The sequence below is a fragment of the Scyliorhinus torazame genome, chromosome 6, assembly GCF_047496885.1.
Source record: "Scyliorhinus torazame isolate Kashiwa2021f chromosome 6, sScyTor2.1, whole genome shotgun sequence".
NCBI classification, from domain to species: Eukaryota; Metazoa; Chordata; class Chondrichthyes; order Carcharhiniformes; family Scyliorhinidae; genus Scyliorhinus; species Scyliorhinus torazame.
The window spans coordinates 195,620,105-195,639,593 of NC_092712.1; the positions used below are offsets into that span (position 1 = coordinate 195,620,105).

General features: G+C 47.2%; 1 protein-coding gene across 9 annotated transcripts in view; it reads right to left on the reverse strand.

The window, feature by feature from the left end:
* The window catches only part of hycc1 (hyccin PI4KA lipid kinase complex subunit 1), a 158,687-nt gene that overhangs the window by 69,280 nt on the left and 69,918 nt on the right, over positions 1-19,489 (reverse strand). For 5 of the 9 annotated variants that reach the window (XM_072509227.1, XM_072509223.1, XM_072509224.1 and 2 more), the window contains 2 exons: positions 13,816-13,917; positions 834-1,013 (listed from right to left, as the gene is read on the reverse strand). The exons of 3 other annotated variants lie outside the window; for them this stretch is intronic. In XM_072509227.1, coding sequence (XP_072365328.1) covers positions 834-899 — 66 coding nt within the window. In that variant the 5' untranslated portion in view covers positions 900-1,013; positions 13,816-13,917. The remainder of the gene's footprint in view (positions 1-833; positions 1,014-13,815; positions 13,918-19,489) is intronic. One more of the 9 variants, XM_072509226.1, reaches the window with a different exon arrangement.

A 19,489-nucleotide genomic window follows, 5' to 3' on the forward strand; every position in this document is an offset into this window, starting at 1 on the left:
ATACACAGGTTCACACATGAACTAGTTACATTTTTTTTTTAAAACACATAAATGACAATTTTACAAAGACAATACTGATGTGGAATTGGATGTACATGCCCACAATTTTTTGTCCATTAATTATTGCCTACAAATTTCTGTTCTGTGAGATCATCAATTTGGACTTGTGACAGAAATGTCTACGTGTAAAGATTGATCTATAATTCGAGCCACATTCACTATCAGAAGGTACTTGATAACTGTACAGAAGCAGAATGATTTGCCCCCTCCTTGAAAATAATTTAATGTAAATGCTTTTAATGCAAACAAAGGGAAAACCTAGACCTGGCAGCATCTGAGGAAAGAGAAACAGGGTTGATGTTGAGAGCCCAATATGATTATTCTTTTGAACAAATCATATCGGACTTGAAACATTAACTTCATTTCTCTCCCCAGTTGCTGCCAGACCTGAGTTTTTCCAGCACTTTGTTTTTACTTCAAATCTCCAGCATCTGCAGTATTTTACTTTGAATGAAAATTCTTCCTTGGATAGCAATTATCTTTTGCATTTATATCATTTATTTCCAATCTTGGATTGCATTGAATTTAGATAGTGAACTTGCAATTGTGCAACATCTTTTCACAAAGTCCGAAAGCCATCAAGTATTTCTTAAACAAAAAAAAAAGTGGCCACTGCATTATACAGACAAAAATATGAAGTTGTATCCTGTCAAACAGAATACAAAGGACGATGCATCCAAATGTCTAAATAAAGTTGAAATTACTTTTGCTGTACTCTGTGGTCTGAAAATTGCATAACCAAATTTTACGGCAAAATATTTAGTATTACATACCAAATTGTAGATGCCCAAGAGGAGTGCCTCAATGCAACCACTACTGTGTATCTCTCTTGTTGCCATGACGGAAAGGTAACTCCATACAAGTTCAGGGAGATACTGTAATGTGAATCGCTTCAGCGCAACCTCACCACTGCGATAAAATTCAAATAACTGGTGGCAAACTGGCTCCAGCAACTAAAGTTGAAAGATATGGAAACGTTTCCAGAAAAGTCAATACAATTCTACAAACATTATGAAGGAGGATGTCATAAAAATTAGAAGAGCATCAACCGTTTTTAAAAATCCACAAACTCCACAGCTGACATTAATCTTCCATAACCCTAGCATTCCTAACTGGAGGAAGCTGTTAAGAGGCCTATTCTGAAAGCCCCCTTTATTATAGAGCAGTTGGTGTAGTCTCAGTGAAGGTATTATTAACAAATTTGGCATCACCACAAAAACAAAAGGTGGTTCTTAGACTTACTTTATTCATTTTTCTCAAATGTGCTGCAAAACATCCCACTGCTAAAATTTCCATTGCTTGAGAAAATAGCAACGCTAGCCAACAGGGGCTGGTTTAGCACAGTGGGCTGAACAGCTGGCTTGTAAAGCAGAACAAGGCCAGCAGCACGGTTCAATTCCCGTACCAGCCTCCTCGAACAGGCGCCGGAATGTGGCGACTTAGGGGCTTTTCACAGTAACTTCATTTGAAGCCTACTTGTGACAATAAGCGATTTTCATTTCATTAGATTAAACTTATTTAAATGTGAAGAGCTGTACACTTGGGACGCGCATTTCAAGATATTTGTCCATTCCAAGGGAAGTAGTCAAGTGCCTGAAATGGGAATGAGCCATTTTTGGGAGAATATCTAGAATTGCTTTCTGCATCCGGTTTGATTTAGACTCAAATGGTTTAGATGCAATATACTCGTGTGGAACTTTGTATTATACACTGGATAAGCACATCATTGGCAAATGCAACATTTGTTACCCATCCTTAATTGCCCTCAAAGTGGTGGTGATGAGTGCCTTCTTGAATTGCTGCAGTCCATCTAGTGGAGGACCACCCACTATACTGCTAGAAAAGGAATTATAGGCTTTGGACCCAGCGGCAGGAAAAGAAGAGTGATAAATATGGTTCCAAGTCAGGATGGTGTGTGGCTTGGACGGGAACTTGCAAATGGTTGTGTTCTCATGAGATTGCTGCCATTGTCCTTCTAGGTTTGAGAGGTCATGGCTTTGGAAAATGATGTTGCAGCAAGCTTGGCAAGTTGCTGCAGTCATCTTGTCGATGGTACACACTGCTGTTACTATGTTGGTGGTGGGCGAAGGGGTTATGTAGAGCTTCTAGAGAGTTGTTAGAGCTACCTGTTGCAAGTTGATTATGGTTTGTGAATGCAACTGTGTGTTTGAAATAAAATATCTGCAACATTCATCCAGGCTTCTGGTCAACGGTAAGCCCAAGATGTTGATGGTAGGGAATTCACCAATGGGAATGTTGTTCAATGTTAACAGGAAATTATATTGCCTGTCAATTGTGCAGCATGAATATTACTTGTAGCTTTTCAGCCCAAGTCCGAATGTTGTCCAGGTCTTGCTGCATGGACAATGATTGCTTTAGGATCGAGTTGCAGCAAATGGTCCTGCACACTGGGCAATAATCAGCAAACATCCCACTTCTGGTCATATGGTAGAGGGATTGTCATTGGTGAAGCAGCTGAAGATGGTTGTGCCTAAGAGATGGCCCTAAGGAACTCCTTAAGTAATGTGTCAAGTAGAGGTAATTGACCACAAACATCTGCCTTTGTGCTAGTTATGACTTGTAAAAGTTTTCTCCCCCCTATTCCTACGGACTTCAATTTTACTTGGGTTCCTCGATGCCACACTTTAACAAATGCTGCCTTGACATCAAGGGCAGTCATTCTCACCTCACATCTGGAATTCAGCTCTTTTTGCCTATGTTCGGTTCAAGACTTCAATAGCGGGGCACCTGGAGGGAAATTGTCCCATTGGGCAGACGCAGCATGGGTTCACAAAGGATAGGTCGTGTCTGACTAATTTGGTAGAATTTTTTGAGGACGTCACCAGTGCAGTAGATAACGGGGAGCCAATGGATGTGCTATATCTGGATTTCCAGAAAGCTTTTGACAAGGTGCCACACAAAAGGTTGCTGCATAAACTAAAGATGCATGGCATTGAGAGTAAAGTGGGAGCATGGGTAGAGGATTGGTTAACTAACAGAAAGCAGAGAGTGGGGATAAATGGGTGTTTCTCTGGTTGGCAACCTGTAACTAGTGGGGTCCCTCAAGGATCAGTGTTGGGCCCGCAGTTGTTCACAATTTACATAGATGATTTGGAGTTGGGGACCAAGTGCAATGTGGCAAAGTTTGCAGACGACACTAAGATGAGTGGTAAAGCAAAAAGTGCAGAGGATACCGGAAGTCTGCAGAAGGATTTGGATAGGTTAGGTGAATGGGCTAGGGTCTGGCAGATGGAATTCAATGTTGCCAAGTGTGAGGCTATCCATTTGGGGAGGAATAACAGCAGAATGGATTATTATTTAAACGGTAAGATGTTAAAACATGCTGCTGTGCAGAGGGACCTGGGTGTGCTGGTGCACGAGTCGCAAAAAGTTGGTGTGCAGGTGCAACAGGTGATTAAGAAGGCTAATCGAGTTTTGTTTTTCATTGCTAGAGGGATGGAGTTCAAGACTAGGGAGGTTATGCTGCAATTGTATAGGGTGTTGGTGAGGCCGCATCTGGAGTATTGTGTTCAGTTTTGGTCTCCTTACCTGAGAAAGGACATATTGGCACTGGAGGGAGTGCAGAGGAGATTCACTAGGTTGATCCCAGAGTTGAGGGGATTAGATTATGACGAGAGGTTGAGTAGACTGGGACTGTACTCATTGGAGTTTAGAAGGATGCGCGGGGATCTTATTGAAACATATAAAATTATGAAGGGAATAGATAGGATAGATGCGGCAAGGTTGTTTCCACTGGTCAGGGAAAGCAGAACTAGGGGGTATAGCCTCAAAATAAGGGGAAGTAGATTTAAGACCGAGTTTAGGAGGAACATCTTCACCCAAAGGGTTGTGAATCTCTGGAATTCCTTGCCAAGTGAAGCAGTTGAGACTCCTTCTTTAAACGTTTTTAAGAAAAAGATAGGTACCTTTCTAAAGAATAAAGGGATTCGGGGATATGGTGTACGGGCCGGAGAGTGGAGCTGAGTCCACAAAGATCAGCCATGATCTCATTAAATTGCGGAGCAGTCTCGAGGGGCCAGATGGCCTACTCCTGTTCCTAGTTCTTATGTTCAATGAGATCAGGAGCCAAATGGCCCTGGCAGAACCCAAACTAAGCATCAGTAAGCAGGTTATTGCTGTTGAGGTGCTGCATGAAAGCCCTGTTTACAACATCATCCACCATTTTGCTGAAGATTGAGGGTCGGCCGATAAGCCGGATTGAATTTGTTCTGCTTTGTGGACATACCTGGGCAATTTTCCACATTGCTGGGAAGATGCTAATGTTCTGGCTACACTGGAGTAGCTTGATTTGGGGCACAGCTAGTTCTGGAGCACAAGTCTTCAGCACTATTGCTGGAATGTTGTCCAGGTCCATGCCTTTACAGTATCTGATGTCTTCAGAAAATTTGGTTTAACTGCAGAGACCAGCATCTGTGATGCTGAGGACCTCATGATGAGGGAGATGGAACATGATATTTCTGGCTGAAGGCAGTTGCAAATGCTTCAGACTCATCTTTTGCACTGATGTGCTGGGCTTGCCTCATGGAGGACATTTGTGGAGCCTTCTCATCCAGTAAGCTGTTCAATTGTCCACCAACATGTGGCAGGACTGCAGAGCTTCAATCTGATCATTTGGTTGTGGAATCACTTGGCTATGTCTATCACTTGCTGCTTATGCTGTTTGACATACAAGTAGGCCTGTGTGATAACATCGCCAGGATGATATTGCAGATGAATGTATGCTTGGTGCTGCTCCTTGCATGATCGCCTGCACTCCTCATTGAGCCTGGGGTGATTCCCTGTCTAGATGGTAATGAAAGAATGAGGAAAATGCCTGGCCATGAGCTCACTAACTATGGTTGACTCCATCCTTCAGATTCTGGGGTTGGAATAAAAAGTTTAATAACTGAAGAAAAAAAAAACATTCTAGTGGTAAAGAACCAACAATTTGCATGGACACAGCATGGTTAACATAGAAGAATATTCCAAAGCATTTCAGAGACATAATCAGACATAATGGTGGTGATGCAAAGAGGGAATATTAGAAAGTATGACCAGAATCTTGGTCAAAGAGATCAGTGTTAAGGATGGTCTCAAAGGAGGAGATGAAGGCACTGGAGGACTAGCAAGTCAATTAGCAAAAACAAAAGTACTGAATTAGCAGGATTTGTTGCAGTAAGGATATGAGCAGCAGATTTCAGACGAGCTGAGGTTTACAGAATGTGGAGGATGAGGCCAACCAGTCTGTGAGTGACAACAAAACATGGATAAATACAGCAGATGAGCTGTGGCAGGGATGGAGGCAGATAATGTTTGGAGGTGGCAGTCAGCAGTCTTGCAACAGAAGAGGAGAAGGGCTCAAGTGCTATCAGTCTGGTTCGACCAGAGATAGCGAAAGGGAAATGGGATGGAATTGGTGGCAAAGATGCAAACTTTCTGGGCATGGCTTGGGTCTTCCCAATGTTCAAAGAAATTACAGCTTAAAGGTTGGATCTTGGACCAACAGTATGATAGCAGAGGCACAGTCAACAAGACAAGTGGATGCTATCAACATGTGGAAGCTGATATCGTGTCACCAAGTAGCATGCAAAAGAGGAACGAAATCCAGCCAAAAACATAATAGTAAGACAGAGAAATAGTGATGAGTTGAGGTATTGTATGTGTCAGCTGAAAAGAAAGGTGGCCCAACAAAAAGTCAAGACAGAAGGAGAACCAAGAGGGACTAGGGAAGACAAAAAGCAGCATCTTAATCTGATATGGAGCGATACCCAAAATATGCACAGAGAAAACTGTACAGAAATGAGAACCAACATGGAATTGTGAAGCACAGGCACATTGTGTCGGTGATAGAAACAATGGAAATAGAGAACAGGGAAGAGCTGACACTAAAGAGACCAAAATTACAGTCTGAGGTCCTTTGCCTTGGAGGCGGTGATGTCGTAGTATTGTCACTGGACTAGTAATCCTGACCTTATTACAGCCATGGTTCAAACATAGACAAAAGAGCTCAATGCCAGAGGTGAGGCGAGAGTCACTAACTACCCTTTCCCTTGACATCAAGGCAGCATTTGACAGAGTATGGCATCAAGGAGTCCTAGCTAAACTGGAGTCAAAGGGAATCAGGGAGAAAACTCTCCGCTGGTTGGAGTCATACCTGGCACAAAGGAAGATGATTGTGATGGTTAGAGGTCCAGCAACTCAGCTGCAGGACATCACGGTAGGAGTTCCTCAGGGTAGTGTCCTGGGCCCAACCATCTTCAGCTGCTTCATCAATGACCTCCCTTCCATCATAAGATCAGAAATGTGGATCAGCACCATTCGCGACTCCTCAGATAATGAAGTAGTCCATGTCCAAATGCAGCAAAACCTGGACAATATCCAGGCTTGGGCTGGCAAGTGGCAAGTTACATTCATGCCACACAATTGCCAGCCAATGGCCATCTCCTACAGGAGAGGATCGAACTATTGCCCTTTGACATTCAATGGCATTACCATCGCTGAATACCGCACTATCAACATCCTGGGAGTTACCATTGATCAGAAACTGAACTGGACTAGCCACATTAATACTGTGGCTACCAAGGCAGGCCAAAGGCTAGGAAGCCTACAGCGAGTATCTCACCTCCTGACCCCCCAAAGCCTGCCAACCATCTACAAGTCACATGTCAGGAGTGTAATGGAATACTCTCCACTTGTCTGGATGAGCGCAGGTCCAACAACACTCAAGAAGCTTGACACCATCCAGTATAAGCAGCCGCTTGATTGCTCCTCCTTCCACAAACATTCAAACACTCCACCACCGACGAACAGTGGCAGCCATGTGTGCCATCTACAAGATGCATTGCAGTAACTCACCAAGGTTCCTTAGTCAGCACCTTCCAAACCCACGACCACTCCCATCCAGGACAAGAGCAGCAGATACGTGGGAACTGTCGTGTTGGGTGTTCCGATACACAAATGAACCAACACGGTTGTAGATGGTACAACTCTGTTTTATTGTTCTGTTCAATAATAACTATTAACTTCTGGCTGTGGTTCGTACTTCACCAGCTAACCTGTGGACCCAGCCTTTGCACTATCTTTGTGAGGCACACAGCACATGGTGTATGTCTGAGAGGCACGCTGTGAGCTCTGTGCTCGGAGCTATCTCCTGGTAGCTTGAGCGGGAACCGTGGTGTTCCCTGTTTTATAGTGCGTGTGCTCCCACTGGTGATTGGCTGCGATGTTGTGTGTGTGTTGGTTGGTCCAACTACCTGTCCATCAGTGTATGTGTGTGATTGCACCATGATATGTTAATGTGGATATCATGACATCCCCCCTTTTCACAAGGATATGTGCCTACATGCTAATAAATATTGGCGTGTACTGAGTGCATCTGAGTATGTGTGCAATATTTACAACATGTACATGAGGCTAAACTATATACAGAGGAAGGTGTCAGGTGTAACAGAGCATCGAGGTTGTACCAATAACAAAACAAGTGCAATCAGCAAACAACGAGAGAGAACTTCTGGAATGACAAGAAACACGTTAACAGTACTGTAAAACAATTCAGTGAGTCCAATGTGCTGACAGGCTCATAAGTCCAGTCTATCATGTGGGCAACGAATTCGGGTTGACCGCCTCAAGGGTGGGTCAGGATCCACCGGCTGAGGAATGGGCCTGGCCATGGGCAAGAGAGGAATAGGCAGAGTGGCAGGAAGCTCAACAAAATCGACATCAGGGACAACAGGAGGGCGTGGCACCGGTGCATGATCTCGTAGCGAGCGCGGAAGCAGCCGAAGGGCTCGCCGATTACACCGGTGAATGGAGCCATCAGGCATGCGAAGCAGGAACGGACGGAGAACCTCGGTGGTTGCCGACCAGCCACCCTCCGGTAGGTGTATGCGGACGTAGTCTCCAGGCGCCAGGGCAGGAAGATCAGTTGCCCGAGCGTCATTTGCCACCTTCTGCTGAGCACGCTGCTGTTGCATCCTTTTCAGTACTGGAGCATGGTCGGGTTCAGGAACATGAATGGACGGCACAGTGGTCCTGAGGGTGCGACCCATCAACAGCTGGGCTGGTGAGAGGCCCATGGACAGTGGGGCCGAGCGATAGGCCAGCAGGGCTAAACAGAAGTCAGATCCGGCATCAGCTGCCTTGCAGAGGAGCCACTTCACGATATGGACGCCCTTTTCCGCCTTGCCATTTGACTGGGGATGCAAAGGGCTGGACGTCACGTGTGTGAAGTTGTAGGAAGCGGCAAAAGAAGACCATTCTTGGCTCGCAAAACAGGGCCCGTTGTCAGACATGATGGTGAGCGGAATTCCATGGCGAGCGAAGGTTTATTTTCATGCTCGGATGACAGCTGACGTATGACCTCCGGATAATTAGAAAAATAGTCAATTATAATGAAGTAATCCCTGCCGATCACATGAAAGAGGTCCACACCCACCTTTGCCCAGGGGGACGTGACCAACTCATGGGACTGAAGTGTCTCAGAGGGTTGCGCCGGCTGAAACCTTTGGCAGGTGGGGCAGTTGAGCACCATGTTGGCGATGTCGTCGCTGATGCCCGGCCAGTACACAGCTTCTCGGGCCCTCCGCCTGCACTTTTCAACCCCGAGATGGCCTTCGTGCAATTGTTTGAGGACGAGCCGGTGCATGCTGTGTGGGATCACAATCCGGTCCAACTTTAGGAGGACACCATCAATGACGGCCAAGTCGTCCCGGACATGGTAGAATTGTGGGCACTGCCCCTTGCGCCACCCTTCCGTCCTGTGGTGCATTACACGCTGTAGAAGGGGGTCAGCCACAGTCTCACGGCGAATGTGAGCCAGACGTGCGTCAGTATAATCAAAGATCCCTCCCACCCGGCTTACTCACTCTTCCAACTTCTTCCATCGGGCAGGAGATACAGAAGTCTGAGAACATGCACGAACAGACTCAAAAACAGCTTCTTCCCCACTGTCACCAGACTCCTAAATGACCCTCTTGATGCCAGTGCTTATGTAGTTACATTGTATATGTTGTGTTGCCCGATTATGTATTTTCTTTTATTCCCTTTTCTTCTCATGTACTTAATGATCGGTTGAGCTGCTCGCAGAAATATACTTTTCACTGTACCTCGGTACACGTGACAATAAACAAATCCAATCCAATCCAATCCAGTAGCCGGCAGATTGGCCGATGTGAAGGCTACTTGTGCGTCGACCTGACAAACTAACCCCTCCGATTTGGGTGGCGTGTGCACTGCCCTGGACAGAGCATCCGCGATGATGAGGTCCCTTCCCGGGGTGTAGACAAGTTGGAAGTCGTACCTCCAGAGCTGGAGCAGAATGCGCTGGAGACGAGGGGTCATATCGTTGAAGTCCTTCTGAATGATGCCGACATGGGGGCGATGGTCGGTCGCCACAGTGAACTGCAGAAGACCATACACATAATCGTGGAATTTGTCGATGCCGGTCAATGTGGGGCAGCACGGTAGCATAGTGGTTAGCACAATTGCTTCACAGCTCCAGGGTCCCAGGTTCGATTCCGGCTTGGGTCACTGTCTGAGTCTGCACATCCTCCCCGTGTGCGCGTGGGTTTCCTCCGGGTGCTCCGGTTTCCTCCCACAGTCCAAAGATGTGCAGGTTAGGTGGATTGGCCATGATAAATTGCCCTTAGTGTCCAAAATTGCCCTTAGTGTTGGGTGGGGTTACTGGGTTATGGGGATAGGGTGGAGGTGTTGACCTTGGGTAGGGTGCTCTTTCCAAGAGCCAGTGCAGACTCGATGGGCCGAGTGGCCTCCTTCTGCACTGTAAATTCTATGAAAAAACAAACCTAGGCACTCCTTTTCAATCTGCGCATAGCGCTGTTCTGTGGGGGTCATGGCCCGCGAGGCATCGGCGACCGGGGCCCATGATAGTGTCGTCCCGTTGCAGGAGTACCGCCCCAATGCTGGACTGGCTGGCATCAGTCGAGATCTTTGTGTCCCGAGTGGTGTCGAAGAACGCCAATACCGGGGCGGTGGTGAGCTTAATCTTGAGCTCCTCCAATTCCTTCTGGTGTGCAGGCTGCCACTGGAATTCCGTTGTCTTCTTGACCAGGTGGTGAAGAGCCGTTGTGTGCGAGGCAAGGTTGGGAATAAACTTCCCCAGGAAGTTGACCAGCCCGAGAAAGCGTAACGCTGCCTTCTTGTCTGCCGGCTGCGGCATGGCTGCGATGGCTGCCACTTTGACGGCGTCCAGCCACACCCCTGACCGGGATATATGGTCCTCCAGAGACTTTAGCTCAGTCTGGCCAAAAGAGCACTTGGCTCGTTTGAGGCGCAGGCCCTGATCTCGTATCCATGCAAAGACACGCTGGAGACGACTGATGTGCTCCTGTGGTGTGGTGGACCAAATGATAACGTCGTCAACATAGACGCGTACCCCTTCGATGCCCTCCATCATCTGTTCCATGATGCGATGGAACACCTCGGATGCAGAGATGATGCCAAACGGCATCCCATTGTAGCAGTATCTGCCAAAGGGAATTTGAAAGTGCACAGCTTCCTGCTGGACTGATCCAGTTGAATCTGCCAAAAACCTTTTGAGGCATCAAGCTTGGTGAATATTTTCGCCCGGGCCATTTCGCTCGTGATTTCTTCCCTTTTGGGTATGGGGTAGTGTTCCCTCATGATGTTGTTGTTCAAGTCTTTCGGGTCGATGCAGATCCGGAGCTCACCGGAACGCACACCATGGCGTTGGCTCCGTGACCCGGGAAAGCATTCCTTAGTCCTGCAGCTGCTGCTTGAGGCGGTCCTCGAGTGGTGCTGGGACTCTACGAGGTGCGTGAATGACCGGGGTGGCGTCCGGTTTGAGCCGTATTCGGTATGTGTAGGGCAGTGTGCTCATGCCCTCGAAAACTTCCTGGTTGTGGGCGAGGAATGAGTGGAGCTGCGCCCTAAAGTCTGCATCCGGGAAATCGGACGTGCCTTCTGGAGACAGAGTGTGTACCCGCTGAACGAGGTGGAGGATCTTGCACGCCTATGCGCCTAACAGAGTCCTTCAAGGATCCAACTATCTCAAAAGACAGTGTGGCTGTGTATGAATCGTGTGTAACCTCGAGCTGGCAGGACCCCATGGCCGGGATAACATTTCCGTTATAATCAACCAGCTGACAGTTGGATGGCAGAATCGGTGGTTTAACCTTCAAGGTGTGGAAGGCTGACCATGCAAGGAGATTGGCGGAGGCACCAGTGTCCAAGCGGAATGTGAACGGTTGACCGTTAGGGTGGCACACCATTCATCGCCCGGATCAATGTTGTGCACCGGCATCGGCTGGTGGGTTCGACTTGGGGACATCCGGTTCTTGTTTATTACCGCAACGCGGAAGGGTTCCCGGTCGTCGGTATCCCCGGTCTGCATGTCGTCAGGGTATGACTCAGTGTATGGGGGCTGAATGGCCCGCACGCCATGCGAGGCTGGCGGAATTGCGGAGAGTTGGCAGGTTGAGCTGCTCGACAGCAGGCAGCGTAGTGGCCATCCTGCCACAGCGGAGGCATTGTCGCACTATGGCCGGACATTGCCGCTTTAAGTGTGCGGATCCACAGTTGCCGCACGTCGTGACGGCATGGAGTTTGTTGCGCCACCGCGCATGCGCGGTGCGGTCCTGCGTAGAGCACGCCTGCACATCCCGTCCCTGTGCGTCGACGTCCCCTCTTTTGGCGCGTACAAGCGCAGGAGGGCTCGGAAAGCGTGCAAAATGTCCGCCCTCGTCCGGGCCGCGGGCCGGGAGGAACTCGATCGACTGGACCCGCTCGGCCTCGTAGGACCCCTGCTGTGCCGATTCGGCCGCCTGGATTTGGGAGTACCAGCTGGTCGCGTTTTTGTGAAGGACGCAGGTCTCCATGGCGGTGGCTAGGGTGAGGCGCTTCATTTTGAGGAGCTGCTGGCATAGGGTGTCCAAGGTGACCCCAAAAACTATCTGATCCCGAATCATGGAGTCGGAGGTGGCCTCATAGCCGCAGGACTGCGCGAGGATACGGAGGTGTGTCAAAAAAGATTGAAAAGGCTCATCCTTACCCTGCAGGCGCTGCTGGAACTGGCACTTCTCGAAGCTCTCATTAACTTCCACGCTGAAGTGTTCCTCAAATTTTAGAAGGACCGTCTTGTATTTCGTCTTGTCCTTGCCTTCCGAATGCCAGGGAGTTTTAGATGTGGATGGCGTGTTGCCCCGCTGTGGAGAGCAGGCCGATCTTCCTGGTGTCCGATGCATTCTCCCTGTCTGTGGCTTCTAGGAAGAGTTGGAAGCGCTGTTTAAACAGCTTCCAGTTGACGCCAAGATTTCCAGCGATCCGGAGCGGCTGCGGCGGGCTGATGGTTTCCATGGCGCAGTATGGCGGGTTTCTGAAGAGGTGCAGGTAGGTCTCACAGTCGCTGGCGAGTTTCCTGTCCTGGTATCATGTCGTATTGGGTGTTCCGATACACAAACGAACCAACACGGTTGTAGATGGTACAACTCTGTTTTATTATTTTGTACAATAATAACTATTAACTTCTGGCTGTGGTTCGTACTTCACCAGCTAACCTGTGGACCCAGCCCCAGCACTATCTTAGTGAGGCACCCAGCACATGGTGTATATCTGAGAGGCACGCTGTGAGCTCTGTGCTCTGAGCTATCGCCTGGTAGCTTGAGCGGGAACCGTGGTGTTCCCTGTTTTATAGTGCGTGTGCTCCCACTGGTGATTGGCTGCGATGTTGTGTGTGTGTTGGTTGGTCCAACTACCTGTCCATCAGTGTGTGTATGTGATTGCATCATGGTATGTTAATGTGGATATCATGACAGGAACCCCACCACCTGGAGCTTCCCCTCTAAGTCAATCACCACTCTGACTTGGAAATATATCACTGTTCCTTCGCTGTCGTTGGGACAAAATCCTGGAACTCCCTCCCTAACAGCATTGTGGGTGCACCTGCACCTGAAGACTGCAGCGGTTCAAGAAGGCAACTCACCACCACCACAAGGGCAACTAGGGATGGGCAATAAATGCTGGCCTAACCAGCGACACCCACATGCCGTCAATGAATTAAAAAAAGAGGTTCAGCAGTGGAGTGAAGTTGCTCTGCTTTAATGTTAGATAAACCATCTAAAAGACGCAACAGAGACACATGAGAAATAATAAATGTCAATCCAAAAGAGCAAAGAGTAATAACGGTGACAAGAAGCTTGATCAAAGATGGAAACATAGAATTCCTAAAAGAGGCCATTTGGCCCATCGAGTCTGCACCAACGCTCTGAAAGAGCACCCTACCTAGGCCGTCGCCCAATCCCATAACCTACACACCTTTGGACACGAAGGGCAATTTTAACATGGCCAATCCACCTAATCTGCACATCTTTGGACTGTGGGGGGGGGAAACCGGAGCACCAGGAGGAAACCCACGCAGACACGGAGAGAACACGCAAACTCTGCACAAGCAGTCAACCAAGGCTGGAATTGAACCCAGGTCCCTGGCACCGTGAGGCAGCAGTGCTAACCACTGTGACAGCGCACAATGTGGATTTCAAGGAAGATCCTAAAAGGGACAGTATATGGCAGGAAACCTGGTACACAGATATGACTGAATTCTCCCTCAGTGTACCTGAACAGGCGCCGGAGTGTGACGACGAGGGGATTTTTACAGTAACTTCATTGCAGTGTTAATGTAAGCCTACTTGTGACACTAATAAAGATTATTCTAGGTATTTGAAGAATTAAGCAGACTTTTGATACAAAATTGAGCCACTTTTGACTTGTTTTTATTCTTACCTCACTATGTGGCTCACAGATGACTGTGTATAATTCCGAAACCAAGGATTTCTTGCCTTTTAAACTTGAAGCATAGCTGGATATAGAAGTCTCAGGCAATGTCTGAATTCAAAGTAAAAAGCAAGTTAAAACTACAATATAAAATTAATGTCCATTTCATTTACCAAAAATGAAAAGACTATCAACGGGAGAGCTTTTGACACAGAAGGGCCTTGGATTGTCATTTATGCTCCATATATACAGTCACAGGGCGGCACGGTAACAGTGGTTAGCACTGTTGCTTCCCAGCAGCAGGGTCCCAGGTTCAATTCCCACTTGGGTCACTGTCGGTGCGGTGTCTGCATGTTCTCCCTGTGTCTGCGTGGGTTTCCTCCGGGTGCTCCGGTTTCCTCCCACAAGTCCTGAAAGACATGCTGTTCGGTGAATTGGACATTCTGAATTCTCCCTCTGTGTACCCGAACAGGTGCCGGAATGTGACGAGCAGGGGCTTGTCACAATAATTTCATTGCAGTGTTAATGTAAGCCTACTAGTGACACTAATAAAGATGATTATTATTACATCCTGTTGTGGAGCATCTAATACAGTTCAGGTTTCATCGCAATTCTGCTCAAAACAGACCATCAGTAACCTGCTCGTTTGCTACCAGGAAACTTTAGTTGCAAATCTATTTTTTCCCCCACCATCGAGATGCAAGTCATCGTATACATTGCTTTATACAGATAAAAATTAGCATACAATCAAAAACCATTTGAATGCATTCATGGAAAAGGAGGCATTCCACAAAAGAACCCAGCTGTCAAATACATCTAAAATTGGCCTGCAACTTAGATATATTTTTAAATCTTGAATATGAATAATTTAATATGCAACCTTCAGGTGTCAGTTAGTTCATTGGTAGATAGAGGGTCACGATAGTCTGGAGCAGCTCATTTAAGCTGCCAATCCAATACAGTACTTAAGATGTGTGGCACTGTCAAAAGGTATTTTCTTTTAGAATCTAAACAGAGGTTACATCAGCCTTTTCTAATGGGACATTAAAATCCCATGCCGACGTCCTGAGCAACATTTTTCAAAACAACAAAACTGACTAGGAATTGCTCATCTCATGCACTATGGATTGCGGTTCAATTATTCTCTGATTTAAATGAAATAAAATAAACAAAAGAACCGAGTGGAGCTTCAACCATGACCAGAGCAAATTCTGAACCATTCCTGTAATGGCAACATTCTGCCACGGTCCTCACATCAGAGAATGTGGCAACACCACGGCATATTCTTCCGAATGGCCCATCAGCCATTGCAGAGATGGTTATAAGTACGAACCCGAGATTTTGGATAATCTACAGCAACCCGGGATTTCAGCTAATCTACAAATACTGCAGTGTTTTAGAATCGTTGCAAAAGGAAAAAATTGCACACCTTGTGGGTAAATAATTACGTGCATTTTGACTGATCAGTATAGGATACAAACCAAATGTGCTCATAGTCTGAAAAAACAACTTCATTAATAAGCAGCGGTTTCACATCTTTTTACTCCATTATTCAGCATAATGTATTGGGAAATCAACGTGCTTAAAAGATACATCTTAAACTGGGGAACTGCTCCTTAACTTTATGCTGGAGCCTTTCGACCTTCTTGTCCAGCTTGGGTTCAAGAATGAACAAATGGGGAGGACTCATGGCGAAACGCTATTCCAATGAAGCCAACCACCCTTTTACATCATGAACGGACGAGAGACTCCTTGAGGTCTGACAGAGTCTTTATTTGGTTCCTGCCATCGATCCCGACACTGCTCGCTAATGCTCACCACCTCCCTCTGCACCCCGACTCTGCTCGCCAATGCTCATCTTCCTCTCTGGTGTCCCCAATGCTACTCGCCCCCTCCCCACATCCCTCCTCCCAACACTGCTCATCCCTGCCCAACATTGTTCATCACCTGCACCCACCCCTGCAGCCTCAACATTGCCCACCTCTCGCACCACCAGTACTGCTAATCCTCCTCATCGGAGAATGCCCACCTTCCAACTTCACCCAAAGAAGCGAGGAGTCGATAAATTGTCACAATGGCACTGCTAAAGTATCGAAGTTCTTGGTTCCAGCATTCAAATGTTTTTTTTAAATCAGCTCCCTCGAACATCCAATGCAGCCCTCAGTAGCAGTAAATGTTTCTGAAGATCTGGATCATTTTACTTTCCTCCCAAGTAACAAAGCCGCTAAATTGAGACTAAATATAGACATTTCCGAAAGGTGGTCCAGTGGGGCACACAGAAATATTTAGAAACATTATACTGCAGACATGATCCCGCCCCTGCTGACCCCTCAATTCACCTGGAAGAAATCAATGCACGGTTTCCACCATCGGGTGAACTCCTCCTCTGACCCCACAAAGTGAACTTGACCTTCTCCAACCGTAGGAATTCAACCAGGTCACTCACCCATACCCCTACCTTCAGCAGCTCTGTGTCCCGCCAACACAACAGAATCCATCTCCGACTCCGGGTTTTGGGGGGGGGGGGGGGGGGGGTTCGCAATCCTGAATACCGCCACCTCCGGACTGAGGACCACCCCCACCGTCTTGGACATAACATCGGAGAACACCTCTCTCTCTCTCGCCCTACCTCGCCATCAACTCACTATAGATATCCAACACCCTCCCTATATCATCCTCTGGCAACCATTTGTCCTGCAACACTTGAGGCGGCAGCCCTGGGAAGGATGAAATATCTCTCCTGCAGATACCTAAAACCAATCCCTTTTTGCAACTCATACAATGAACAAGTCCTGAAAGTACTCTAGTCCCACCTGCTGACACCTCCGGAACCAGCCCTGCTGGCACAAATCTATGGTTGTCACATATCAACGCCCACAACAACATGCCCTCCAAGCCAAAATGCTGCCCACACTGGCTCCACATCCATAACATAGAATTTCAACAGAGAATTTACTGTGCAGAAGGAGGCCATTTGGCCCATCGAGTCTGCACCGGCTCTTGGAAAGAGCACCCTACCCAAGGTCAACACCTCCACCCTATCCCCATAACCCAGTAACCCCACCCAACACTAAGGGCAATTTTGGACATTAAGGGCAATTTATCATGGCCAATCCACCTAACCTGCACATCTTTGGACTGTGGGAGGAAACCGGAGCACCCGGAGGAAACCCACGCACACACGGGGAGGATGTGCAGACTCCGCACAGACAGTGACCCAAGCCGGAATCGAACCTGGGACCCTGGAGCTGTGAAGCAATTGTGCTATCCACAATGCTACCCAAACCACAGGCGAGGATTGAAGGGGTGCCAACAGTGCCCTCAAACTTGTCCCCCAACACGGCGATGCCTCCATCTGTCACCACATAAACCCCTCTTCCACTGCGCATTTTCTCACCATTCTGACGTTCGCCACCCAATAATAATTCAGCGAACTTAGCAACACCTGCACCCCCGCCCCCTCTCCAGGAGTACTCTTCTTACCCGCGGGGTCTTCCCGTCCGCACAAACCCTGAAATTATTCCATTCACCTTCCAGAAAAAGGACTTGGCAACAAAGGTGGGGAAGTTCTGGAACACTAACAACAACCTGGGCAGCACCGTTATTTTAACCTTCTGCACACACCCAGCCAGTGACAGCGGAAACACATCCCACCTCTTGAAATCCCGCTTCATACCCTCCACCAGTTGTGCCAGGTTCAATTTGCGTGGCTGGGCCCAATTCGGTGCTACGTGGGTTCCCAGATACCATCTGGAACAGCAGGTCCCCTAACCTTCTCTCTTACACTCTAACATTGATCAGGAACACCACTCCTCCCAATGTTCTATTTGTACCCAGAGAACTGGCTAAATTCCCTCTAAATCTCCATAATCCTCTTCATGCTGCCCACCAGGTCCGAGATGTATAGCAACAGATCGTTCGCATATAGCAAAACTCAGCCGCCCCCACTTCACTCAATCCCTCGATGCCCTAAGCGCCATTGCAAACGGCTCCATCACCAAGGTGTAAAGCAACGGGGGGGGGGAACAAGCACCCCTGCCTCATCCCCCGATGCAACCCGAAGTACCCAGACTTCGTCCTCTTTGTCCCAACACTTGCCAACGGCGCCCTACACAATAGCCAAACCCAGTCTATGAACCTCTGGCCAAACCCGAACCGATCCAACAAATATACCCACTCCACCCAATCAAAGGCCTTACATATCTGGCGTTCTTGATTAATATGAGGATCAGGGGTTATGGGGAGACGGCAGAAGAATGGGGATGAGGAACATATCACCCATGATCAAATGGACGGAGCACTCAATGGGCCAAATGGCCTAATTCTGCTCCTATATCTTATGGCCCAACATGACTTTCCCCCTATACACACTGGACAGTTTATATGAATCTATGTTGTTTGTTTATAAGTCTTTGCATTACTACATGTGAATTTATTCCACTTTTGTTTGTGCTGTGGTTGCATGCAAAATATGTCAGTACTTCCTACAGTTTGAATACTGGACTATTGTTGTACTATTTATTGTGCTTATTCAGTATTGATAACTATTAAAGCTATTTGTCAGAGGTCACATCTCTCTTGGGCTGGTGTGTGCCTTTGTTGTGAATCCCAATTCTTGCTAATCTGTTAATTATTCAAAAAACTTCATTATGAAAAAAAGGACAAAAGGCTCACCACAGCAGAAGAATCCATTTTCAGTAAATTAATGGAAAAAGAAAACCTAGTTGTTAATAGTTTCACAAAACAAAACTATGCATAAAAGGGATTTCTTAAATGGAAGAAGTCTGACAAGCTTCAATATAGTAGAGCGACAATCAGCAGTTAAATAAAACTGCTGCAATTTCACTGAGCACGGAGAGTGCTTTTTCACTCCGATAGGATAGTAGTGAGCATATTTTCTTTATCATGCCAATGTCATGGGGCTCTGGATATGGAAGCAAAGCTGAATTGCTCAATATCATATAAAAGAGCTGCATTTATCTCCCCCACCCGCACTCTCGCCAACTCTATTAGCAACTTTCTTTATTTCTAAGAAAAGAATGACTCATCACCAATTTCACTGGAATTGTGTATATGTGAAGAGTTTCATCAACATTGCAGCAATTCTGCACTGTAATCACAATTCTGTGGGTTATGTCATCAAATCTAATGTGCAAGGACTAATTTGAGGACTTTCCATCAAATCAGTGTCCTCGTTGCTGCTTCAATAATTGTTATTCCAGCTGCAACGCTACTCATGTTTGGTGTATTTGGCACCTAGATCCCTTTGCTCCTCCACCTCTTAAATCCAAGAGATAAGTGGCTTCCTTATTCCTACCAGACCCTCTCATTCACCTACATTGAAACTGATACACCCATTCTGCAACTTTATTAAACTCCTTTCCTTTAACTACACCACACAATGTCTTTCAGAGACTCAGTCTGAAAGCCCAAGAATCTGCAACTAGGTGAATAATGGCAGCAAAATTTTCCATCTCCTCCTCACACTGCTCATCCGTCACTTAAAAAAAATATGATGTGGAGATGCCGGCATTGGACTGGGGTGAGCACAGTAAGAAGTCTTACAACACCAGGTTAAAGTCCAACAGGTTTGTTTCGAATCTCTAGCTTTCGGAGCGCTGCTCCTTCCTTAGGTGAATGAAGAGGTATGTTCCAGAAACATATATATATATATATATAGACA